General features: G+C 41.7%; 1 protein-coding gene and 1 non-coding gene across 2 annotated transcripts in view; both read right to left on the reverse strand.

The window, feature by feature from the left end:
* N4BP2L2 (NEDD4 binding protein 2 like 2) overlaps positions 1–19,910 on the reverse strand; it is a 36,277-nt gene extending 16,367 nt beyond the window's left edge. Inside the window, exons 1-3 of the mRNA XM_049778784.1 lie at positions 19,882–19,910; positions 16,265–17,436; positions 3,148–3,272 (exon numbers count right to left, since the gene is read on the reverse strand). Coding sequence (XP_049634741.1) covers positions 3,148–3,272; positions 16,265–17,436 — 1,297 coding nt within the window. The 5' untranslated portion in view covers positions 19,882–19,910. The remainder of the gene's footprint in view (positions 1–3,147; positions 3,273–16,264; positions 17,437–19,881) is intronic.
* On the reverse strand, positions 2,754–2,910 carry LOC126016782 (U1 spliceosomal RNA). Its single transcript, XR_007498502.1, has one exon. It is a non-coding gene; the product is annotated as a U1 spliceosomal RNA (small nuclear RNA).
* Positions 19,911–20,422: the final 512 nt, after the last annotated feature.

Below are 20,422 nucleotides of genomic sequence, written 5' to 3' on the forward strand. Positions count from 1 at the left end.
AATATAAACAGCGAAATCTGTCCACTGCCCGATTCATTCAATTTATTACCTACTTCAAACTTTAGAGCAATACCTCAAGCATTTTTTAATACCATAGTTATTTAATTTAGGCATAATGTTCTATGGTATTAAAATAATTTAGGAGATAATTATGCCTCTAATTATTTAGACAAATTATAGATTTTCATAAGGCCAATTAAGAATCTTTCAATAGGGCCGGGAAGGTGGCGCTAGAGGTAAGGTGTCTGCCTTACAAGCGCTAGCCAAGGAACGGACCGCGGTTCGATCCCCCGGCGTCCCATATGGTCCCCCCAAGCCAGGGGCGATTTCTGAGCACATAGCCAGGAATAACCCCTGAGCATCAAACGGGTGTGGCCCAAAAACCAAAAAAAAAAAAAAAAAAAAAAAGAATCTTTCAATAGGGCCCGGAGAGATAGCACAGCGGTGTTTGCCTTGCAAGCAGCCGATCCAGGACCTAAGGTGGTTGGTTTGAATCCCGGTGTCCCATAAGGTCCCCCAGTGCCTGCCAGGAGCTATTTCTGAGCAGACAGCCAGGAGTAAGCCCTGAGCACAGCCGGGTGTGGCCCAAAAACCAAAAAAAAAAAAAGAATCTTTCAATAAAACTTACTTAGATTAAACTTACCAATAAAATCAGGAAATAGTAATAGTAAAAAATATTTTAGTCAAAAATACCTTCTTAAAACTGATAGCTAAAGCAAAAAACATTGTTTTTCCTGTACAAACTATTCTCCAGAGTAATTCTAGTTGCTAATTCTAATTGAAATAAAGTTCTTAATTATAGAAGGATTCCAGTTACTACACACAAAAGAAATAACAAATTTACAGAAAGGCAGGAGGAGGGAAACTGGGGACACTGGTGGCAAGAAACGTGCACTGAAAGGGTATTGTACATTGTATGGCTGAAACTAAATCATCAACAATTTTGTAGATATATATCTCATGGTGATTTTATTTATTTACTTGTATTTTTTAAAAACGACAGATTTATAAAATCAACATTTTTTTTTTTTTTTGGTTTTTGGGCCACACCCAGTAACGCTCAGGGGTTACTCCTGGCTATGTGCTCAGAAGTTGCTCCTGGCTTGGGGGACCATATGGGACACCGGGGGATCGAACCGCAGTCCGTCCAAGGCTAGCGCAGGCAAGGCAGGCACCTTACCTTTAGCGCCACCGCCCGGCCCCTAAAATCAACATTTTGAGGAGCCAGAGCGATAGTACAGTGAGCAGTCATTTGCCTCGTATGCAACCTAACTGGGTTCAGTCCCTGGCACTCTACATAGTTCCCTAAACCAGCCAAACGTGAACTCTGAGCATAGTCAGGAGAAAACCCTGAGCACTGCTGGGTTTACCCAAAACCACACTAAAAATTCAACATCTTGCAATCCTTAAAATAATTCACGCCCCTGATGAGAATAAGCCCTTAACAAAGAACAAGGAGTAAGCCCTGACACTGCCAGATGTAGTTCAAAATTCAAAACAAACAATAACTAAAACCACTTAAATAAGATTGATAAGAACTAGAGATATAATACAGGAGGTAAGAGTGCTTGCCCTGCCTAGTTCTCAATACTAGTTCAAAACCCAGAACCACTTATGGTTCCAGGAGCACTGCCAGGGGTCATTCATGACCAGAAAGCCAGGAATGAAGAGCACCATACGGATGTGGTCCAACAACTCCCTCACACCCACCCAAAAAAAGATTAATTTTTTTTTTTTTTTTTTTTTTTTTTTTTGGTTTTTGGGCCAAACCCAGTGGTACTCAGGATTACTCCTGGCAGGTTTAGGAGACCATATGGGATTCTTATTATTGAACCCGGATCAGCTACATGCAAGGCAAATGTCCTACCTGCTAAGCTATAGTATAGCTCCGGCCCCTGATAGGACTTTTATAATGAAGGAAGACTGTTCATGTGAAGCTAATTATCAATCTGCCTGTTAAAAAAAAATCTAGAAATAAATTCCAGTCTAGCTCTAAGTTCCATTTAAAAGGAATAAGATAATTATTAGGAAGCAAATAAATAACTACAAGATACCGGACATTCTACATTAAATAACTGTTTTCATAATAGGGTAATGGTATGAGAGTGAAAAGATGAAAAAAATAATTAATTAAATTAGCATAATTAAAATAAACATGTAGCCAAATATACTGTAAGCTGTATGGATCCTGACTTAAACAAAACTGCAAAGAACCATATAAGGCAGCTGGGGAAATTAGATTATAAACCAAATATTAAGTGATGTCAAAGAACTGGCTTTGGGACTGGGGGTGAGGGGGGGGGGTGGGAGTGGGGGTGACATCCAGTTGTGCTCAAGACTTACTCCTGGCCTTGCACTCAGGGGTCACTTTGATGCCGATATGAGGGACCAGATATTGAACCTGGGTCTCCCCCATGCAAGGCAATGCCCTACCCATCGTATTATCCCTCTAGCCACAGAATTGGCTTTTATTAGGTATGATAATGGCAGTGTAGTTAAATAAGACATGCTTAAGTGAAAATAAATTTGAAATGCATAAAGTGTCTAGAATTTGTCTTTAAACATTTTAAGCAAATAAACAAAATATTCACAGACATTATATTGACTTATAAAACCTTACCATTACTTTTAAGGAAATAACTACAGCATTAGTTCTCTGAATTTATTGATGAGGTATAGAATAAAGCCACAGTCATTTCCCATTTTTTTTACCTGGTTCTATTGATAAGGTTTTTTTGTTTGCTCATTTGTTTTAATGGGTTTACACAGTCCTCACTATCACAAATTGTGCAGTTGAGATTTCACATTTGAGGAAATCACAGAGGTCAGAACATCTGGAGTGCAATGAATAAGCCTTGCCCTGGGAAAACCACCTTCATGATCATGGTATCTTCCCTTCCAGGTAAGTATAAATCGATGTTTTTAATAAAATATTCCATATAAATTCTCCTATTTTCAGAACTACTTCAACCAGGCAGAACAAATTAAATTATCATTGTTTCTAACAGATTAAAAAATTGGGTTTCAGAGCAGTTTAAATATCTTGTCAAAATAGTTCAGTTGATAAAAATCTAACTGAAAATAAAACCCAGGCCTTCTGAATCCTAATCAAATATTCTATCCCAGAAGCCTTGGTCCAAAACAAACCTCTGTTCTGGTTCCAGTCATGGGCATCACCAAGTTGATTAACATTATACCTGTACCCATCTTGATGGTGAAAATAGTCATCAGTGCTGAACACAATGCCATCACGACTCTGACCAAGCAGAATTCTGTTAATAAAAGAAATCATAAAGGTGCCATTTATAAAACCTATAACCATCAGAAATAAGCCACACAGGAAAGGTGGTTAAGTAAATTGCTGCACTTACCTGCATATACTGCAAAAAGAACAGCAGAAGAGATGAACATTTTTTGGGGGGTGGGGGGCAGTGGTTGTTGGGCTACACCCAGGGATGCTCAAGGATTATTCCTGGCTCTGTACTCAGAAATCACTCCTGGCAGGCTGGGGGACCATATGGAATGCTGAAGATTAAACTCAGGCCTGTCTCTGGTCGACTACATGCAAGGCAAAGCCGTACTGCTGTGCTATCACTCTGGCCCCCGATCATAAAGAGAGACTGAAAACTTATTTTTTGTTGTTTTTGGGTCACAGTGATGTTCAGGGGTTACTCCTGGCTATGCGCTCAGAAATCGCTCCTGGTTTGGGGAATCATATGGGACTCCAGGGGATGGAACAGCACTTCGTTCTGGGTCAGCAGCATGCAAGGCAAACACTCTATCACTGAACCATCACTCCTGCCCCGAGACTGCAAACTTGAAATATCACTTCACACTTAAGTCACTTAATTAAGGTGCACCAAAACCTTTTGGGGGGGGAGGAGAAATGGGGATACAATTCAATGGTAGGACACTTCTGTGAGGTCATGGTTATAGTTCAATTCCTGGCACCATCTATCTCCCAAAATAAAATTGCCCCCCAAATCTTTTGATAAATAAATGTGATATGGGGGATTAGCGATATAGTGAAAATTGAAGTGTCTGCCTTACATGCAACTGACCCCAGTCCAATGCCTGGCAATGAATACAGTCCCAGGAGTGCCCCCATTTTTTTTAATTTAAAGGAAGATAGGAGCCGGAGAGATAGCATGGAGGTAGGGTGTTTGCCTTGCATGCAGAAGGACGCTGGTTCAAATCCTGGCACCCCATATGGTCCACCGAGCCTGCCAGGAGCGATTTCTGAGCATAGAACCAGGAGTAACCCGAGTGCTGTCGGGTGTGACCCAAAGACATACAAACAATAAACAAATAAAAAAGAAAGGCTCTACCGAATCCTTTCTTGATCTGGAGGCTAGCTCTAGCCGGCATGGGGTCTGGGGAGACCCCAATGCCGAAGGCTTTCTCCCTAGTTTGGGTGTGCTGGGAGCCTTGGTAGGCCCCCAGCTGTCCCCTCTCCTGCCCCCCAGCCTCCAGGCCTTCCCTGGGACCCAGCCCAGGTGGCCAGAAATGGTGGGTCCAAATTTGGGGGTGCTGAAAGCTGCTCATCTTTACTAAGGCAGTCTCTGGCAATTTCTTACCAGTCTACATGTTCAAAACCGCGCGGGGGCTATTGCCCCCGTGCGCACAGTATATATTAATAATATACCCTATCCTTAAGTTATGTTTTGTGTATGTAGAATGTCCATCTGGTATTCTGCTCTTTCACACACCCCTGTAAAGCTCATTTTCACTTTTTAACTCTATCACCCCCAACCATCAGTATCTCCCCATTTACCCTTTTTAACTTCAGTACTGCACAGTCCTAATCACACACCAATGTGGTGTACTGGATTTAACAACCCCCAATTATTTCAAAAGACATAAAATGGACACGTATGGCTTTGAATATTTATATCTATTTTCTTTGACAGCTAACTCTTACTAAATATTCTCTTATACAGTGAAGATTTTCTCCACTTTTTATCTTTTCTTCTCTCTGTGAGCTGTTCAATAAGAAAATATTCGGTGAAGGAGTCCCTCAGTGTAATGCTTATGTTTAACCATGTCATGGGGCGTTTTGGACTTGTTCTTGCAGCCCCCATATGGGCCTATAACGCCATGTGGCATTGTTCCTTGTTTGCATAGGCACATTAAAATTGGAAAATACTATACACACAAATAAGTTCTTATCTAATAGAGATTGGAACACACAAATCTTGTAGTGCAATGGGACCTTACACCCTGAACATTGACATAATGATGTGGCACAGGCCTCAGAAGAATGGGCATTCTCCATTCACCTCTGAACCAGGGAAGCTATCTACGAAACATCCAAGTTTTTTTTTTATAACAACACCTGGAAGCAATCCTCTACCAGGGAAGACCCTACCGCTGCTCTGACATCTATCTACTCAAAAGAGACTTCCCTTAACACTGAGAAGACAAGAACATCAACGACCTGCGTACTGGACAGGGCTTTCTGCATTGCCCTTTAATTGTGAGGTGAAACTAGAGGACACTCCATATCTGACTTCAATGTAGGATATGCAGATTCCAGGATCTTTAATACAGAAACATGATACCAACAACAGAGACTGTGTGAAAAATAAAAATGTGTTGGCACTACAATGACTTGGATTGGGCAAACTAGTTTGCCTGGAGCCTAGAGTTGTTCTTATGCCAGGAAACTTCAGGGATAGGGTCTCCTTGTATTTAGGCCAAGACTTTTCCTTTCCATGTCCCCCATATTTTGGTGGGCCTATGCAAACAATTATTGCCACTCTAGCACCATTTTTACTGTGCTCCTTTGACTCTTACCCTTAAAAAGAAAAACCCACTTTTGAGGTTAACTTAAACTAATATGCATGTGCATGAAAATGTAAAAAAAATACTATGCCTTCAATGTTTAAGGAGTTACATAAGTTTTATGGCTTTAGATTGCTTGATGTGCTGCTAAGAAATATCATGTATTACAATGGGGATTTGAGGGACAAAGTAATTATACATGGGCTCTGTTTTATTTTTCTTAATGTCCTTTGCCTGAAAATTGAAAGTTAAGATATCAGCAAGGGGACTTCTGAGAATTCTGTTTATGGGTGATTGTCCTTCCACTGTAACTCTACCTTGTCCTCTTTCTTTGCATCTTTGTTCTCATAATTAAAAATAAAAAAATTTGGGGGCTGGGCGGTGGCGCTAAAGGTAAGGTGCGCCTGCCTTGCCTGCAGTAGCCTTGGACGGACCGCAGTTCGATCCCCCGGTGTCCCATATGGTCCCCCAAGCCAGGAGCAACTTCTGAGCGCATAGCCAGGAGTAACCCCTGAGCGTTACCGGGTGTGGCCCAAAAACCAAAAAAAAAAAAAAAATAAATAAAATAAAATAAAATAAAATAAAATAAAAAAATTTTAATAATAAAAAAAGTTTGTTAATAAAACTAAGTCTTCTCTGAAAAGAAAAAGAAAGAAAGATAACAAAAAAACAAAATGTGATGTTAGTCAGAGATATAACTCAGCTATAAAACTGCATTGTGAAGCCCCAGGTTCAATCCATAGCGATACAGATCAGGCTCTGGACACAAACCACAATGCTAGTTAGCCACAAAAAAAAAGGAAACCTGAGGCCAGCGCCAATAGTTCCATGGGTAGGGCACTTGTTTGCACTTGGCCAACCTGAGTTTGATCCTTAGCATTCCATATCGTCTACTGAATCCCACCAAGAGTAACCCCTGGTGCAGAGCCAGGAATAACCCTGAACATCACTAGGTATGGACCCTTTCCCCAAAAAACAAAAGAAAATCAGTCATTAGCAATAACATGGATTATGCTAAGCAAAATAAATCAGAGAAGAACACTGTATGATCTCACACAAAGAAAAAAAAAAAAAGAGGGGCCAGGGGGATGGTGCAAAAGCCTGTAGTTCAAGCATTTGCTGCATCTTGGAACCCTAGTTCAATTTCCAACACTTTTAAGTTTCTAACATTTCATGTCCCTGAGAACCATGAGGAATAATCTTCAAGTACCTATTAGAAATAGCACCCTCCCATTCAAGTACTGCCAGATGCTGGGCCCAAACCAAAAAAATGTAAAAAGAGCTAAAGCGCAGCAGTAGAGCCATTGCCTTTCATACAGCTGATTCAGGACAGACCTACCCCACTGTCCCATAGGTCCCCCAAGCCAAGAGCAATTTCTGAGTGCATAGCCAGGAATAATCCCTGAGTGTCACCAGGTGTGGCCCAAAAAACAAAACAAAACAAAAAAACCCCTCAAATTCAACTTTACAGAGAACAAAATGGTGCTTGACAGAGATGGGAGTGAAGGGTGGGCATCCAAGGGGATTAGGGGTGGGAAAAATGAGTAAATGTTCAAAAGGACACTTATTATGAAACATATATGATAAGGATTTAACAGCATTGTGATTATAATTAATACTATTATATATTTCTTTCCCTTTTTTCGAGGGGTTTTTGGGCCACACCCAGCGGTGTTCAGGGTTTACTCCTGGATCTACAGTCAGAAATCACCCCTGGCAGGCTTGGGCGACCATATAGGATGCCGGGAATGGAATCACCTTCTATGGGTGCCGGAACTATGGCGCAAGTGGTAAGGCCTTGCATGCGCTAGCCTAGGAAGGACCACGGTTCATCCCCCAACGTCCCATATGGTCCCCCAAGCCAGGTGTAACCCCTGAGCGTCACTGGGAGTGGCCCAAACCCCCCCCCCCAAAAAAAGGAAACCTTCTGTCCTTAGTCGGCGGTGTGCAAGGCAAAAGCCCTACCGCTGTGCTATCTCTTTGGCCCTCAGTATTATTCTTAGCTTCTTAAACTCTGAGTCCCAATTTCATATCGGATCATATACTTCAAAAAAAAATTTAAGTGTTGGGGCCAGAGTGATAGCGCAGTGGTAGGGTCCCAAAACAAAACAAATTTAAGTGTTGTAGTGACAGTACAGTGGGTAGACTGCTCGTCTTGCATGCAACTAACCCAGGTTCAATCGCTGGCACCACATACAGTCCCCTAAGCATGACAGGAGTGATCCTTGATCATAAAGCCAGGAACAAACCCTGAGCACAGAGCCAGAAACAAACTTTAAGAACTGCCAGGAATATCCCCAAAACAAACAAACAAACAAACAAAAAATCCACCAAAATATTTTAAATTTCTTTATGGTTTACTATCAGTAAATGTTGTATATGTGTACCTATTTTGTAAATCTTTATATGTAGAGATATGTGAAAATTGGATAAGTAGTACAGCAGATAGGGCATCTGCCTTGTATGTGACCAACCCAGGCTCAATATTCAACATCCCATATAGCACCATCAGGAGTGTTTCCTGAATGCTGAGCCAAGAACCCCCTCTGGGGGGCCGGAGAGATAGCATGGAGGTAAGGCGTTTGCCTTTCATGCAGAAGGACGATGGTTCGAATCCCGGCATTTCATATGGTCCCCTGTGCCTGCCAGGGGCAATTTCTGAGCATAGAGACAGGAGGAACCCCTGAGCGCTGCCGAGTAAGGGAGGAGGGAAATTTACACTAATACAAAAAGTTTAAGAAGCTCTCCTCAAAAAGTTCCTAAAAAGTATACCTTTAAAGTTCTCATAAGTAGCACAGAGAGTAGAGGGTGTTTGCCTTGCAGCCAGCCTAGATTCCACCCTGAGAATCATACTCCTGGGCACCATAAAGTTTACAGAATCGTCTAGGAATGATACCTAAGCATCAAAAGGTGTGGCCTAAAAAGCAAAACAAGGGGCCAGAAAAATAGCACAGTGGTAAGGCGTTTGCCTTGCACGCAGCAGACCCAAGATGGATGGTGGTTCGATTCCCAGCATCCCATATGGTCGCCCTGAGCCAGACAGCCAGGAGCAATTTTTGAGCACAGAGCCAGGAGTAACCCCTGAGTGTGACCCAAAAACCAAAATAAATAAATAAAAATCAGAACCAAAACAATAAAGTTCTCATCATAAGAAAGAAAAATGTTAATATTAATATTAGATTTATTGTGATTATTTTACATATATACAAGTAGCAAATCATAAGGCATATACTTGTAAGATTAAATGTCAACTATATTGCAGCAAAATGTTTATTAATTATTTTTGCTTTTGGGACCACACCATGCAAAACTCAGGGTATACTTCTGATTCTGTTCAAAGATCACTTATGGCAGGATAGGGGGACCATATATGCTGGGGATTGAACCCCGATCAGCTACATGAAAAGCAACCTGTTGTATTATTGCTGACCCCTATTGTAATAAAACTTTTAAAGGTGGTATTGTATCATCACTTTCAAAAATAAAATCCTCAGGGGCAAGAGCAATAGCACAGCGGTGGGCATTTGCCTTGCACAATGCCAACCATGGATGGACCCCGGTTTGATTCCCGGCATTCCATATGATCCCCCGAGCCTGCCAGGAGCGACATCTGAGTGCTGGCCTGGTGTTCAAAAACAAACAAACAAACAAAACCAAAAAACCACACACAGATATACACAAACTCCTCTAGGGCTGAGGATGTAACTCAGTGAGAAACTGTGCCTTATAAGCCATTGGGCCTAGGTTTAATCTCCAGTGCTATAATAAACAAACTATAAACACTAACCCCCAAATTATAACCATTATTATTCACATTTTAAGTGAATTTGTATTCAGAAACCAAAATTACCTAAATTTGATGCAAGGTAACCTAAAAAATAAGTAAACATATCAGCTATCTATTTGGAGAAAAGCATATTTCACCTAGATAAGTTGTAACTTTCTGGAGTCAGAAAGGGTCAGAAGAGGAACAGAGTGATAGTTTAGGCAGGTAGGGCATGCACCTAGAGAATCCGGGTTAATTAAGCCTTTGCATCCCATATGATACCCTGAGCCTGTCAAGAGTAGCCCCTAAGTAACACTGGATGTGGACCAAAAACAAAAACAAAAAAAGGCTCAGAGTCTCAGTGGTAAATGCAGGCCTTTATTTAATTTGGAGACCTGGTTTTGATACCCAGCACTAAAGGGAGGAAAATTGTCAGTTTACCTTATCTCACATTATGATATCACTTTAAACTTCTAAATGCAGAGAAAATTAGTGTTCAAAATGGCAGGAAGTTCCCATAACCAGTGATTTATGAAAGAGATTGTGGGAATGTCAAGAAAATGGGGGTAGGATCAGATAATTGGATCAGACAATAACAAGTATATTTAATTGCTTCTCTTCTTCAACCATTGGGTAATTAGGTAATATTCTATAATTTTAGAGAAAAAAGGTAGAGTTTAAACTGCCCAGGGAGCCAAACTAGTAAAGGGGCTTTAAGACACATGTTTTACATGCAGCTGACCCCAGTTCTCTATTTCTGGCTCTACAAGACACAACAGCATCTCCAGGAGGCAGCCTGGGAGACCCTTTAACAAAAAGACCATACCAGGAGTAACCAGGGTAATCCTGGCACCACAGTGCCCACAAAACACTGAATCCTTGGGCCTCTCACTTACCAGCAGGTCAGATAGATTGAGAACTGTTGGGGAGCACTGGACCACCTAAGCAGCACTTGGGAATCTTCTATCCACTTTCCCCAATAGTATTCAAGGATGCTTTAAGTACACTTGCTTTGTGGGGTAGATATGTAACTTAAACTGTAGACAGTGGGACCAGACTTGCCTTGAATGTAGCTAACCTTGGTTCAATCTCTGGCACCCCTTTCTGTCCCCCAGCATCTCCACCAGTGATCCAGGAGGGAGGCTGGGAAGGGGGTAAGGAGGCTGGGAGGGAGGGAGGGAGGGAGGGAGGGAGGGAGGGAGGGAGGGAGGGAGGGAGGGAGGGAGGGAGGGAGGGAGGGAAAGAGGGAGGGAGGGAGGGAAGGAAGGAAGGAAGGAAGGAAGGAAGGAAGGAAGGAAGGAAGGAAGGAAGGAAGGAAGGAAGGAAGGAAGGAAGGAAGGAAGAAGGGAGGGAGGGAGGGAGGGAGGGAGGGAGGGAGGGAGGGAAGGAAGGAGGGAAGGAAGGAGGGAAGGAAGGAGGGAAGGAAGGAAGAGGGGAGGAAGGGAAGAGGGGAGGGAAGGAGGAAAGAAATCAAGTTAAATCAGGTACTAAAATGGAAGAGAAAGAAAGAAAAAGAAAGAAAGAAAGAAAGAAAGAAAGAAAGAAAGAAAGAAAGAAAGAAAGAAAGAAAGAAAGAAAGAAAGAAAGAAAGAAAGAAAGAAAGAAAGAAAGAAAGAAAGAAAGAAAGAAAGAAATCAAGTTAAATCAGGTATTAAAATAGAAAGCAAAATGAAAGAAAAAGAAGGAAGGAAGGAAGGAAGGAAGGAAGGAAGGAAGGAAGGAAGGAAGGAAGGAAGGAAGGAAGGAAGGAAGGAAGGAAGGAAGAAATCAAGTTAAATCAGGTATTAAAATAGAAAGCAAAATGAAAGAAAAAGAAGGAAGGAAGGAAGGAAGGAAGGAAGGAAGGAAGGAAGGAAGGAAGGAAGGAAGGAAGGAAGGAAGGAAGGAAGGAAGGAAGGAAGGAAGGAATTAATTCTTCAAGTTAAATCAGGGGCTAAAATGGATTCTCAGAATGTCAACATTTAGAATAACTAAATCATCAAAAATAAATAAAATAAATCAGGCGTTTGTCCACTGGCCATTTCATTTATATACTTTTTCAAAACAATAGCTATTGGGCTGGGGCAACAGTATAGTGTGTTTCTTGCATGTGGCCAACCCAGGTCCAATCTCTGGCATCCCGCATGGCCCCCCGAGCACCACCAGGACTGATTTCTAAGCATTGGCGGGTGTGGCACAAAAAGCAAAACAAAAAAAACTGTCATTTTTGGAATATGCTAAGTGCCAACAGATCTATATACACTTGACTTCATTTCATTCTAATACGCAAGCTAGTTTGATATTATAAGCTAATTCAGGAATAAAAATGTCAAAAATCAAGTCACCAGAGTTAATAAATGTTGTTGCAGTGACCCAGGATAGATCTATGACCCCCCAAAATTAATGGTTTATAATGACCCTGGCATAAGGACTGTAAGCATGTTTATGATTTTTCACTTTAGAAATATAAATATGTATTTTGTTTAAGCCCTGTTTTGGGAAAGGTATTCCATAGTCAACTAAGAGTTAATTTTCATGGCCTATTTTAAAAAGTTCTCTAAGAATCATACATTGTTTTTTGTTTGTTTGTTTTTTGGCCACACCCATTTGATGCTCAGGGGTTACTCCTGGCTAAGTGCTCAGAAATTGCCCCTGGCTTGGGGGGACCCTATGGGACACCGGGGGATCAAACTGAGGTCCTTCCTTGGCTAGCGCTTGCAAGGCAGACACCTTACCTCTAGCGCCACCTCACCAGTCCCGAATCATACATTGTTTAAACATATCTAGATGCATCCTTTAAAACAGAAATGATTTTTCCCCATCCCCAAATCTGAGTAAAACTGAATACTTCAAGAATCCCATTGAAGCTCCTTATTTACTACCACACGCCTTTAGCCCCAAGAGATACTTTTCTCTCTAAACACTCCTTGAATTTAGAGACCTACAGAAGCCAAGGAGTACAGGAGTTAGGGCACACTCTAAGGATCACGTTCCAACCCCAGCACCACACCATTCCGTGAGTATCACTGGGTGCAGAATCATAGGGAAGTTAGATATCCCAGGAACCACAGGGTCTGAGCAACATTGCTTCCTCAGGCCCTCACATTGAACTGTAAGCCTGGTTGGCTGAGAAATGGAGTAGAAAAGATAAATTAACCACTGAGGAAGGACAGCACAACTGGTAGCAAAGAGCAGTTGCAGGTTCCAAACCTGACAAGTCCTGCACACCACAAGGAACTGATCCCTAAGCATAGAACCAATAGTAAGTCCTAAGCACCAAACAGTTCTGATGGTTTGAAGTCCAAAACTACAGTACTTTCTGGAGTCTCTAAAGCAGTTTCCCAGCTTATGTGGCTATTTCCATTTTCAGAAATAAAATCATTAAACATTCCTTGAAAGTTTTTTTTGTTTTGTTTTGTTTTGTTTTTTATTATTATTTTTGGTTCTTGGCCCATATCCCGTGGTTTTCAGGAGTTACTCCTGGCAGGCTTGGGGGACCACATGGGATGCTGGGGCTTGAACCTGGGTCAGCCATGTACAAGGCTAATGCCCTATCTGTATGTGTACCAAAATCTACTTTTTTTTTTTTTGCTTTTTAGGCCACACCTGGTGAAGCTCAGGGGTCACTCCTGGCTCGGGAGACCATATGGAACACTGGGGATCGAATCAAGGTCCGTCCTAGATCAGCCACATGCAAGGCAAACACCCTACTGCTGTGGTATCGTTCCGGCCCCAGAAAGTCTACCTTTTTGAGTAAACAAAAAGAAACTACTCTTGGATCTGGAGAGACAGTACAGTGGGTAGGCGCTTGCCTTGTATGTGGCCGACTCAGATTCTATTCTGGAGCATTTTCAGAAGTGATTCCTGAGTGCAGAGCCTGGAGTAACTCATAAGCCCTGCCAGGTTTTTATGCTGGAACAGCTCAAAAAACATAAACAAAAAAGAAAGCACCACTCATCCTAGTGATAGTACAGTGGGTAGGACATTTTCTTACATATATCTTATCTGGGTTTGATCTCCAGTACCCCATATGGTCCCCCAAGCCTTGAGCTTCCTGAACAAAGAACAAGGAGTAAGCTCTGAGCACTGTTAAATGTGGGGAGAAATAAAACACATTTCTCCACAACTGTACCCAAACCAGAAGCTACTATTACTCACTGGGATCAACCAAGCACCCATTTTGGGAATTACAGCTCTAAGAAAAGCTGTTTTCTTGCACTTTCCAACTCTGAATCCTTTAGAAAGGTCACCTGCATCCGTTTTCAATCTTCAAAGACAGCAGTGTGACATCTTTCCTCTCTGACTACTTTCATTTCTAATTACCATCAGATGCTTGGTCAATTTAGGGGGCTGGAGCAATAGTACAGCAGGTAGGACATTTGCCTTGCAAACAGCCAACCCAGATTCGATCCTCGGCATCCTATATGGTCCCTTGAGCCTGCCAGGAATAACTTCTGGTAACAGAACCAGGAGTAACCCCTGAGCGCCACTGGGTGTGGCCCAAAAACAAAACAATGATAACAGATGCTTTGTCAGTTTACATAATATAAAATTAATAGATTTCTTTCCCCTAACATTCTTTCCTTGGCAGAGTATTAAAAAGTACAGATTAAAAAAAAGAAAAAAGAAAAAAAGTATATATTAGCTAAAATATTCCAGATTCTAAATGTCCGGAGGGTACAGGTTTGACTTCTGGTACCTCATCTGGTCCTCCAAGACCTTCCAGAAAGGATTCCTGAGTGTCCTGAGTGCAGAGCCCTAAGGAGTAAGCCCTAAGCACTTTTGGGTATGGCCCCAAAGTTAAAAAAATTTTATTTTCTGGGACCAGAGAGATAGTCTGGAGGTAAGGCATTTGCCTTGCAAGCAATTTCGGCATCCCATATGGAGCCTGCCAAGAGCGATTTCTGAGCATAGAGCCAAGAGTAACCTGAGTGCTGCTGGGTGTGACCCAAAAACCAAAAAAAAGGAAAAAATTATTTTCCAAATTTATCTCTTTTTTTTTTGCATAAACAGAATGTAAGAATCTAGCAAAATCTATAGCCCATATCCCTGAAGTGTAATACCTTAAATGGTACTATGTTTAGTCACTAAGAGTTCTCTGGATATGATAACATAATTCTGTTTTCAGAATATTGATTCTGGGGGCAGAGCTTTAATACAAGTGGGCAGAGCACTTGCCTTGCATGTGGGTTGAGCCAGATTTGATCCCAAGTCCTGCCAGGAGTTAGCACTGAGCACAGTAAGCCCTGACACCATGGGACAGTTTCCAAAACCCAAAAAGTTAAAATACATTTAAAAATAATACTGATTCTGCTTCAAAGCAATCTTTCCAAGTTTTATCAGTTTGCCAAAAAGGAGAAATAGCTAACATGTCATCACACACACAAAGGTTGACATTTACTCATAAATTACTCAAAATCTTGCATGAGAATTTAGTCTCTTTTATTAAAATCTGCCAGTGAGGGGCCGGAGAGGTGGTGCAGGTGGTAGGACATTTGCCTTGCACGCACTAACCTAGGACAGAACTTGGTTCGATCTCCTGGCGTCCTGTATGGTCCCCCAAGCCAGGAGCAATTTCTGAGTGCATAACCAGGAATAACCCGAGCGTCACTGGGTGTGGTCCAAACCCCCCCCCCAAATCTGCCAGTGAAGTTCTGTGCCAGTTAAGTTTATGTAACAATAAATAAAAGAATGCTGTCTTGCATTGTTTAAGCTAAGTGCAAAGAGTAGTAAAAGCAAATACTAACAAGCATTCAGGAGGATTCGAAATAAATAACCCCAAATAGTTGAGGTACTTAAAGATCATCTGAATGAGTTCTGAAAGCAAAAGATGGGAAAGTATGTTTTTTAGTGTACTTACACAAATAGTTAAGTAAAACAAATATTAGCAAAATGATTCCTTGGACATTATTTAAACCCAGAAATAACAAATTATAAAAATTGAGGGGGGCTTCATATCCAGTGGTGCTTAGGGGGTCACTACTAGCAGTATTTGAGAGACTATATAAAAAGCCAGGCATCAAAAACCCAGGATCAGCCACATGTAAGGCAAACACCTTAAACCCCTGTGCTATCTTTCAGGCTCATGAAATAAATTTTCTTTTCCTTTATATCAGCATATGTTTAGAATCATCCTATACAAGCTGCAAAGAATCTGCAATGTTCTTCTTTGTGTTATTTTTCACACTGCGTTAGTATTATTATTTTTACTGTAACAAAACCAAGTATTTGCAATCTTTGGCTCATTTCAAACTCCTTATACTTGAACCAAAATGTCCCCTTATCCAATCAATGTATTAACATTGCTGAAAATATAACATTTTAACAATGTATTAACAATGCTTAAAATAATGTTAAATCACCTCAAAAATAATTGCAAAGAAGTAAATATTATTCATCCGATTGACAGCAAAACCTGTCCAGGGACAAAGTGCAGTAACTGAGTCAAAGTCCAAATCATCAAACACTAAATCCACCTTCAAACACTAAGTCCGATTCTTTTTGAATGAACTATTTAAATGTAAGCAGTTTTCAAATTTTCATTACTGGCTTAATTTTATATGGTCTGTTTTAAAAGCCATAGCAGAAAAAATCTTTTTAAATATTAATTGATACTACGCTGGTTTGTCAAATTAAAAACTTGATACTAGAAACACAAAAACATGTCATCTACAACTATCATTTGTGAATTAAAAAAATGAATTACTAAATATTTACTTGGTATCTTTTACTTACCGAGACAAAGTTGTTTTCCCAGAACCAGGCAAGCCTCTTAAAAGTATGAGCAACTTTTGCAATTTATTCAACTTTTCCTCTTGAAACTGGTTTAGAAACCTGTCTGTTCTATTATGCTCGTCAATAGAAGTATCTTTCCAGTGTCCTCCCCCACTGGTTTCACAGAAACCACCATATCCATCTTGCACATCATAGTCATTTCTACAAGAGGTATTTTCAACATAGTCTATATATTCTTTGTTCCGGTCAAACGTCAAATGGTTCCAATTAACATGACAGCTGTTTTCATAATACCCATTTCGCATCTGAGAGCCATCTCGGGCATAGTAGATATTTGACAGCAGGTTTGGTGGAGCACTGAGTCTCTGAATATTTAAATAGTTAAAACTAGGAAGAGGAGGACCACGGGTTACTAAAAAAGGAGATACCGGTGGCCATTCAGGTCTAAAGGGAGGAAATGAAACATCACAAACTGAAGGTATTACTTGTCCATTAGAAGGATGTCTTTCAGGTTCATTCTCCACACACTGCTGGTAAGTACAATGTGGTTGAAATTCATTACTGATACCTCTTTTTTCTTCATCAGATTTTAAGAGATCATTATTATGGTGCTCAGAGGGTCCAAGTTCTTTACAATCACCTTCAGAATCATCTTTTTCATTTTCAAGCTCTTCAATCTCTTTGTAAAATTGGGATAATTCACTATCAATCTCTGATTTTCTTAAGTTAAACTGTTTTTGTTCTCGTTTTCTTTTGCTATTGGTAGTGCCTTCTTGATCCCTCTTTTCATTACATTTTTTTTCCTCAGGAGGTTTGTAAATGGGTCCTATAAATGCTTTGCTTGTGCTATATATCTCATCATCTCTAGATACTAAAGGAGGCCTTCCATCCTTTGAAACTTGTGAATGAATAGATTCAGTAACATTTAATCTATTACCAGGCCTCAGCAAATCTTTAGTTTTAGTTTTGTCCACTTGAGAATAACTACGCCTTCTGACATCAGTTATGGTCACAGGGGCCAAATCCGGTTTTCCAGTTTTCTCTTGGATTCTGTGAAAATTAGCACTACCATGACCAGGAAAAACAGAACCTTCTTCACTGAACTTCAATTTTTTATAGCATGGTTCACTTGTTAATTCCTTCCTATTAGCTTCAATTTCTCCATAAGGCATCTGCAGAGCAAATAAATTTTGCAATAAATAGTTAACAATTAAAAATCTAAACGAGGGGCTAGAAACATAGTACAGCATAAAACCAACCTTGGTTAAATCCTCAGCACCAACAGAAGTGACTCCTGAGCACAGACCCAGGAGAAAGTCCTGTTGTGCCTCCCTAGCCCCCCCCAGCCCCACCGCCAAACTAAACAAAAATGTTCTCAGAAACTGGAAAATACATTTGTGATAGTAGATTTACTGTTACTTTTTCAAAACAATACAATCATAAAATTGCAACTTAATAAATATACTAATCCTTGCTTCTTTATTTTATTTTTTTTTTGGGTTTTGGGCCATACCCATTTGACGCTCAGGGGTTACTCCTGGCTATGAGCTCAGAAATCACTCCTGGCTTGGGGGGGACCATATGGGACTCTGGGGGATGGAACCACGGTCCGTTCTATGCTAGCACTTGCAAGGCAGACACCTTACCTCTAGCGCCACCTTCCCGGCCCCATTCCTTGCTTCTTTAAAATAGGGCAAGGTCTTACCTTGCTGTGCCAGGGATCACAATTCTAGCCCTCTGAGTCATCTCCCCCCTTACTTCTAATCTAAAAGTTTTATTTATTCTTTGTTTTGGGGCCACATCTGGCTAAGTTTATTCCTGGTTCTGCACTGAGCGATCACAACTGGCAAGGCTCAGGGACTGGGTATCAAATCTGAGTAGTAAGTGTGCAAGGTTGGGGATGGAGTTGTTGTCCAGCAGGTAGGGTGTTTGTCTTGCACGTTGTCTACCTGGTTTTGAAACTTGACACCTCATACGGTTCCCCAAAGATCATTGAAGTGGTCCCTAAGTAAAATCAGGTGTGCTCCCCCCTCCCAAAAAAAGAAAGTGTTTAAGTCAAGTTTCCTACCCACTGGACTATTGCTCTAGCACGTAAATAATGCATTCCTTAACTTAAAGAACATATGTGCAAACAAAAAAATACAAATTTTGTTGTTTAAAAATAAACTGGGGGGCCAGGCTTAGGTTCTATCCCAGGTATCCCATTGTGGCCCAAACCCACCAAGAATAATCCCTGAGCACAGAACCAGGAATCAGCCCTGAGAACTGCCAAATGTGACCCAAAGATCAAAACAAAAACAAAATACATGGTTTTGGTCTTTGCACCAAAACTCTTTGGCCCAATATTTTTTATGATATAGTCAATTGTGTACTAAGGGATGTAAATCTGGCTGACACATGAAAAAGATGTAATAAACAGATTCATAACCATCTTCCTCTTTAAAAAAAAAAAAAAAAAAGTACTATACCTGGTGAGAGATAGTGGGAAGGGGATATGACACTTGTCTGGAATGCAGCGGACACTGAATCCCCACCATTCCAAGGTGGAACACCAGGAGTGATCCTTAACTACACCCAGGAGTAAAGACCTCAGCACACCTGGTAGTGCTAGTGGCTAACTGGCCCTTCGTTACCGGGAGTGAAACCTGGGTTGGCCATGTGCAAGGAAGGCGCCTACCTGCTGTTACTATCACTATAGCAGCCCCATAAAATAAGTATTTTTTGGTTTTTGGTTTTTTGGTTTTTGTTCACACCGGGTGACGCTCTGGGGTTACTCCTGGCTATGCGCTCAGTAATCGCTCCTGGCTTGGGGGACCATACGGGGCGCCGGGGAAGCGAACCACGGTCCATTGTAGGTTAGCACATGCAAGGCAAACGCCTTACCGCTTGCACCACTTACAATTTTTTTTTAACATAAAACCACAATATCCTTAGGAGTGAATAGCGCTGATACTAAACTCCTAAAAATCGTTTCTCCTTAGCAATCACACGATGGCTAGCAGAAACCCGGGTATATATGTGCCAATCATGTTACAAACAGTTTGCAAACGTGTGCGTTCCATTCATTTCCAAAAAGAAAAATAAATCCACCCCCAATTGCCCTAAAAAATGATGCAACTCTGTCCCACTACGCTTAGAAAAGTAGAGATCTGCGACATCCCCCATTCAAACTCAAGTGTTGATGTGGGGAGGTGGGGAGATGCGGGAGCAACCTGTTTCCCCTGAGCTTCCTTCCTGCACACTGAACAGGCCTGCTAGTGAGGGAGGGTGCACGGGCCACCCACTCTACGCGGTCATGCTAACGGGGGGACACGAAAAGGGCGAAAGGAAGAGCGGCATCATGACACAGGTGAGCAGCAGCGTGGCCCACACAGCCCTCCCGGGCCGTGGCCTGCTGTGGCTGTCCACGACGGTGGGCCAGGCCCAGCCCAGACACGCTCAGGTCCTTTCCGGGATTCTGTTAAGTCTCTGAAGCAAAAAGGTTCCGCATCCCAGGGCGAAAGGGGGCCCGAGCATCTGGGCCACTGAGCCGGCTAAACTAAAGAAAAAATCGATCCAAAGAACCGTCACCATCACTACCAGATCCTCCACTTACAATCGGAAGTACGTACACTCACCTTAATCTACAGTTCTGCATTACCTTTATCTCCCAATAAGGAACTTTTAGAAAGCACAGCCCCTGAGAAAGAGTTGGTGGGGGAAAAACCGCGGAGACAGCACGAGAGCAGCGGTAGGTGGAAAGAGGCTAACAACTCCAACCCTCAGGCCCACGGCAACAACCGGAGAGCCGTACGCAAGATGGCGGCCGCCTTGCGTCAACCCCGGTAGGAATTGCCTCCTGTGCGCTAAGCACTGTGGGAATCGGAGTCCGGAGTTCGCAACTCTGACCTGCAGCTCTCGCTTTAGGAACTTCATCTCCCAGAACCCTCTGCGCAACTAAGAAGCCTTTTGGCCAGGATTGTCAACCGGAATCGGTTTCTTGCTCTGTCTGAAGAGGAAGTTATTTAGAAAATTCGACTTTATGTGGAAAAGGCTGTAAAGTTCTTCTGGGACTCATCCCTAAAGATAAAGAGGATATGCGTTCTTTTTGGCACCCCATATAAAAGCTGATATCTGAATGTGCTTTTAAGACTGTCTAGGACATATGGAATAAATTCT

The sequence above is a fragment of the Suncus etruscus genome, chromosome 8, assembly GCF_024139225.1.
Source record: "Suncus etruscus isolate mSunEtr1 chromosome 8, mSunEtr1.pri.cur, whole genome shotgun sequence".
Lineage (NCBI taxonomy): Eukaryota > Metazoa > Chordata > Mammalia > Eulipotyphla > Soricidae > Suncus > Suncus etruscus.